The following is a 5,300-nucleotide window of genomic DNA, read 5'->3' as shown; positions in this document are numbered from 1 at the left end:
GCCTGAGGAGAGTGAGTGAGTCATTGTGCTGCTACGGAGTAATGTATGCTGTCCATATGTTGGATGCATTGGCTGGCAGGAGGCCCAGGATAAGCTGCAGGGACCTCAGCTTCCTTTCTCTCCCACCTGGCACAGGCAGGGTGAGGGAGTATTAGTGGGTGCCAAATTGGAGAAGATAAACAAAAAGATAAGTAGCCATGCAAGGGTGCAGCCATTTCGGAAGCAATGGTGGGAAAGCAAGAAGTCTTTAGTGGTCACTTCAGGCTCCACTTCCCAGACCTTTATTCTTGTAAGCAAAGTTTGTTCTTTCACATGATGGACTCTGTTAACCATACACACACAGCGTCCTTGTATAATTAACCTGAACCTTCAACTTTTAATGCTCTGCAGAGTACCTCGCAAACCTCTTTCTGCTGAGAAAGATTCGTGATACTTGGTGATGGAGCAGAACAACGGCAATGTAGAAGATTTCTCCCTGAATGTGTTTTCTGTCTCTCCATACCCACCGAGCCGATCTGATGCCCTGGTGTCAGATGGGGACAAAGCTGGTGCCACTCTGCTTTTCTCAGGTGTGTTCTTGGGACTGGTGGGGATCACATTCACGGTGATGGGGTGGATAAAGTACGACGGCCTTACTCACCTGGAATGGACTCAGTTACTAGGGCCTATCCTGCTTTCTGTCGGGGTAACTTTCATTCTGATTGCCGTTTGCAAATTCAACATGCTTACATGCAAACCCTGCAAAGAAAGAGAGGAGAACGTGTTAGACATTGACCAGAGCACAAGCGGACAGTCCTTCGTGTTCACTGGAATCAATCAGCCCATAACTTTCCATGGCGCCACCGTGGTGCAGTACATCCCCCCGCCTTACCCAGCGCTGGACAGTGGAGCCACCAGCCCTGGATACCTGCACCCTGTGCTCAGCTGCTGTGGGGCTGTCTCCCCCGGTGTCTCTCCCATTCCCAGCCCCAGCTCTGCTCACTTCTGCCCTGCCTACTCTCTGGACAACCCTGCTTTCACCTGGGATGAGAGCTGTGCCAGTTACCTCACAGAGAACATGCAGAACCAAAGGTACGTCTCCTGAAAAGTCTCAGTGTGGCTGGGCACAGGCTGTGTGTATTTTAAGGTGTTACGTATGCTTGCAAAGCAAAATGTGCCTCCCTTTGTGTGCTCTCCTCCAGACTTTCTTTTTCCCTTGGTTAGGAGTAGAGAATATTAAGACATACTTTTTCTAGAAAGCATTTTATTTCAGGTTAAGTTCACTTAAGCATTCCCTCACTTTTCTATCTATGGAATATTTTGTTGCTTTAAAAGATATTTTTGTATGTGCTCCTGTACCTATGTGGGGCTTCTTTTGTTTGTTTGTTTTGTTTTTGTTTTGTTGTTTTTCTTAATAGAATAACTGTATGATATTATATTGAAGAGAACTCAAAGCCCACCCTGTTCCACAGTCCTTCCATAGGCAGGGCTGCCTCCACCAGCTCAGGCTGCCCCGGGCCCACCCAGCCCAGCCTTGAGTACCTCCAGGGATGGGGCATCCACAGCTTCTCTGGGCAGCTGTGCCAGTGACTTTTGTTTGCTTGTTCTTAACATTTCTCTTACTACCTTTCAGAAGACTGTTATTCCATGCCCAGGCTAGAGGGTTCCACACAGGCAGAATCACAGCACAGGAGAAGTCCACAAAAAGCATTTTCATGAGAATGAAAGGGTCCCACTCAGTGCCAGGCATTCTCCCTGCCAGTCACCCCTGGAGCAATCTTACAGACACTATCACTGTCCTAGTTTTTGAGGTATACACAACATCACTGGTATTACAGCGCAGTGTGAAACTGCTTTCATCAGTCACAAGTTAATCTTGTAGTCCTTTACTCCTACAGGAGAACATTCAAATTACAGGACTTACTCAGAATTATATCCTTTCTAGAAAGTAGGTAATTCTGTTCCTTTATCAAAGTCTGTCTGCAAACGGCTGGTGGCCTCTTGTCCTCAGCACTACACAAAACAGGCATGGGCAGCAGGAAAACAAAGGTCACCACCTGACATTTTGTACTTCACACGAAGATCACAGCCTATTGCTGAATAGCAGTAAAACTTCATCTTGTAATGTTTTCCCAAGCAAAACTCGCACCGAGGTCAGGAAGTTCTTTGCCCAGGGAAGGCTGACAGGATAAAGAAAGGAAGTTACTTCATACCTTGTGTTTGATCTTCTTTTTTTGCTCCTGCTTCTCTTCCTATTACCAGGTCAGAGGACAGCTCAGACGAGCCAGAAGAACTGCTGGAAGACCCCTGTGAAGAACTATCACCTCCTCGTTACGAGGAAATATACCCACTGTCTTCATAAAGTAACTGCTGACAACAGGCCGTGTTCCTGAGAGACACCAACTTATCCTTACAAATCTTTTCTTGCATTACATGCAGTTGTGAGCAGAATGATTTCAGACGTACTGAAATGTGCTTCAGTGTCACCGAAAACATTTAACCAGCCCTTTCCCTTTGTTCCTCATGCTATTTTCTTCCTTGTTATACAGTTTGATAGCAAAACCAATTAAACTCAAAGATGTAAATTCATTCAAGTTTTTCCCAACAAGGATCCTGAATTCCAGACTTGCTGAAACAGTGCTAACAGTGAGTGCACAAGATGTCACGGTTACTCCTGGACTTTCAGCATCATTGGAAAATATTTGATTTATTCTGTGCATTACTGCCCCTTGATTAGCTGGGGAACTTCAGAAGTGTCTTCATTCAGCCTGATTCCTTAGAATGGCTCATTCATGAGCAAGTCCACTCCACAGGCTTGACTTCCTCTGCCTTGACCCAACCCCATAGGTATTTTCAGAGCACTCCATTGAATCAGAGCATCCCAGGTGGGAGAAAAATACTCCCTGTGCATCATACTCAGTTCCTTTCCCTGACAATGGGGCACGAAGCATTGTCTCCCACCACAAGTGCTAGTGATGACTAGGTTAACACCACAAAAGCAAAAGGCAATGCTCTGGAGCCTTAGCAGAAATATGTGGTCCTATCAGTGCTGAAGGCATTATTAGCAGGCTGTGCTGTGACTCATAGCAGTCCTCTCTGCAAAGGAGTCTCTTCAGAGGTGGCTCTAAAACACATAGCTCAGGCTGAGGTTTAATAAACTTTAATAAAGCTTTAGATGTGTCTTGAATTTTAGCTGCAGAGTCAGACTGTTTGGTGTGACTGTCCCCATTGGGAATTTCCCCAGTACGATTCCATTTTGTAGTATTTCCACCAGCTAATACATGCAATAGGTACAGATGTGCCCCTTACTACAGGTAGAGATGGGCACTATGTGTTTTTTAAAGCACAGAGCACCTCAGGAACCTGCCTCACTGTGCCGAAAGTCACGCGCCAAATGCATCTGCAAGCTGACAGTTTCTCTTCAGACAAAATCTAAGTCACAGCTCTGCTCTTAAGTGTTACATCTGCCGTAACTGTGAGGACTACAGGAGCCAGCAATTGCTCTCTGACAAGACCCTAATTTCACCTGCTGTCCTCATCTCTCTCCTGCTGGTGCTCCCTTGCAAGCTCCCACGCACAGAAACACAAGAGGAAACTCACGGCGAGAGATAAGGGCTGAAATCCTCTACAGCGTTATCTTTAAAATGAAACGGGATTTCGGAAACTGGGGTCTCGGGAGGCTAAATGCGAACCCTGGGTGGTTCTGCTTCCCCTCACCCACTCCCAGCGCTGCCCCGAGCCCTCGCCCAGAAAGCGTGAGCCCCGTCCCGAGCCGACCCGGCTGCGGCTGCCGCTAGAGGGCGCCACCAGCCCCCGCCGCTGCCCACCCGGGGGCTCCTCCGCCGAGAAGGAGGGGAGAGCGAATATCGCCATCTGCTTTGCGCCGCCGGGCTGAGGTTCTTCTCCTTTGCTATGAAAACTAATGGACTTAAGAGAGAGCACCCTGAGCTCTCGTGGGACCGATAATTGGCTTAGGGAAAAAAAATACCCCATGGAGTATAACGTCCTAAAATCAAAAAGGGCCCTCACTCCTTCTGTAAGGACTTCAGCCTAGGCAGAGGTGCTGTCCTCCTCTTCCTCGCCCCCCTTTGCAAGAAGGAGCAGGGGGAGGCTGAGGGTGAAGAACTAGGGCATGCTGTTTGTACACAGCACATGCTTCAGCCAGCACCTGATTTAACTATCACTCTTGGCTCCACTTTAACTGCCAGAGTGAATAGATGTCAGCAGAACGTGCTGAGCATCCCTGTGGCCACCCCATCACCAGGCAGGAAGCAACAGGTCCAGGAGCAGAGCAGGTGGGACTGAGCCAGCTGGGCAGGCCCACAAAGAGGGGCACCAAGTTCTGAGATCCCAGTATGCATGCACTGCATGTTGGAGAGCTTCTGTCAAGCTTTGTCCTGTGAGCTGGGTGCCTGCTAGTGGTTGAAATACATGAGCTGTTCTCTCAGAGTTTTCTGGCTTGCTTTACCTGCTAGGCACTGATCAGCTCACTTGCAGCCACCTGCAGTGTATTGAGACTGGAGGCATTCTGTCCGTCCTGCAGTACCCTGCAGGCTGGGACCTGGGGTCACCCACAAGAGCCTTCCTTGCCCTCACCACCACCATGTGACAACAGTACTGGGTGGGCAGACCCACACAGGCCAGCTGTCTCCTGGCAGGCTCTCCCAGTTTGCTACTGCTGCTGTCAGAATGCCTTTGGAACAAATCAGGGCACAGTGTTACCTCCTCCAGACACCCAGAGCCTGGATGCTGCAGGCCTATGTTTTCCTTCTGTATTTACAAAGTGATAGAGAGCATTTTCCTTCAGGAACAGACCAGAATGTCTCCCCTGCTCAAGCAATGAATTGAGAAATGCCATTCTTGCCCTCAGTGCCACCATGTAACAACAGCATGAGGTCAAGGGGAAATTAGTAACGCCACAGCTGCTTGTATCTGTGCCATGTGCGATAACTGTAATGAGCAATTGATTGCACACACATGCACTGTTTAGCAAACACCACAGGACACACTGCAGCAGATCAGCTGCTGGACATCTTTTAACAGTTCTAGGATGAGATTATCGCTCTCCCATTTGGATTATACTGTGTCAGATTTATTTAGAACACAGCAGGTGCTTTTTTGAGCCACCAGAAGCCACGTGAGGCTGTACTCACACTCATGTTCTGGTGTGGGGCTGGCCATGCCTACTGTATGGACTGATGTGGGGGTTAAGCCACAGGCAGGGCTAGCAATGCTCTGGCACCTGGCAGATCCACCACCATCCACCACAACACACTGTAGCTGTGTTATTAGCCTTTTCAAAGGCCTACTACCTTAATAAC

General features: G+C 48.5%; 1 protein-coding gene across 1 annotated transcript; it reads left to right on the top strand.

The window, feature by feature from the left end:
• The first annotated feature begins 439 nt into the window (after positions 1 to 439).
• TMEM174 (transmembrane protein 174) lies at positions 440 to 2,341 on the top strand. The gene is made up of 2 exons (XM_072358806.1): positions 440 to 1,071; positions 2,242 to 2,341. Exons 1-2 carry the CDS (start codon positions 440 to 442, stop codon positions 2,339 to 2,341), a joined length of 732 nt encoding a protein of 243 aa, XP_072214907.1.
• The last annotated feature ends 2,959 nt before the right edge of the window (positions 2,342 to 5,300 follow it).

The sequence above is a fragment of the Excalfactoria chinensis genome, chromosome Z (genome assembly GCF_039878825.1).
Source record: "Excalfactoria chinensis isolate bCotChi1 chromosome Z, bCotChi1.hap2, whole genome shotgun sequence".
NCBI lineage: Eukaryota > Metazoa > Chordata > Aves > Galliformes > Phasianidae > Excalfactoria > Excalfactoria chinensis.
This window is presented reverse-complemented; position numbering and strand designations above follow the sequence as displayed.

What these genes read in the sequence shown, in the direction of transcription:
- TMEM174 (XM_072358806.1), top strand. Translation starts at nt 440, where the DNA reads ATGGAGCAGAACAACGGCAATGTAGAAGATTTCTCCCTGAATGTGTTT. An exon ending in GAGAACATGCAGAACCAAAG is followed by an intron (nt 1,072 to 2,241) that starts GTACGTCTCCTG and finishes TCCTATTACCAG; the next exon opens with GTCAGAGGACAGCTCAGACG.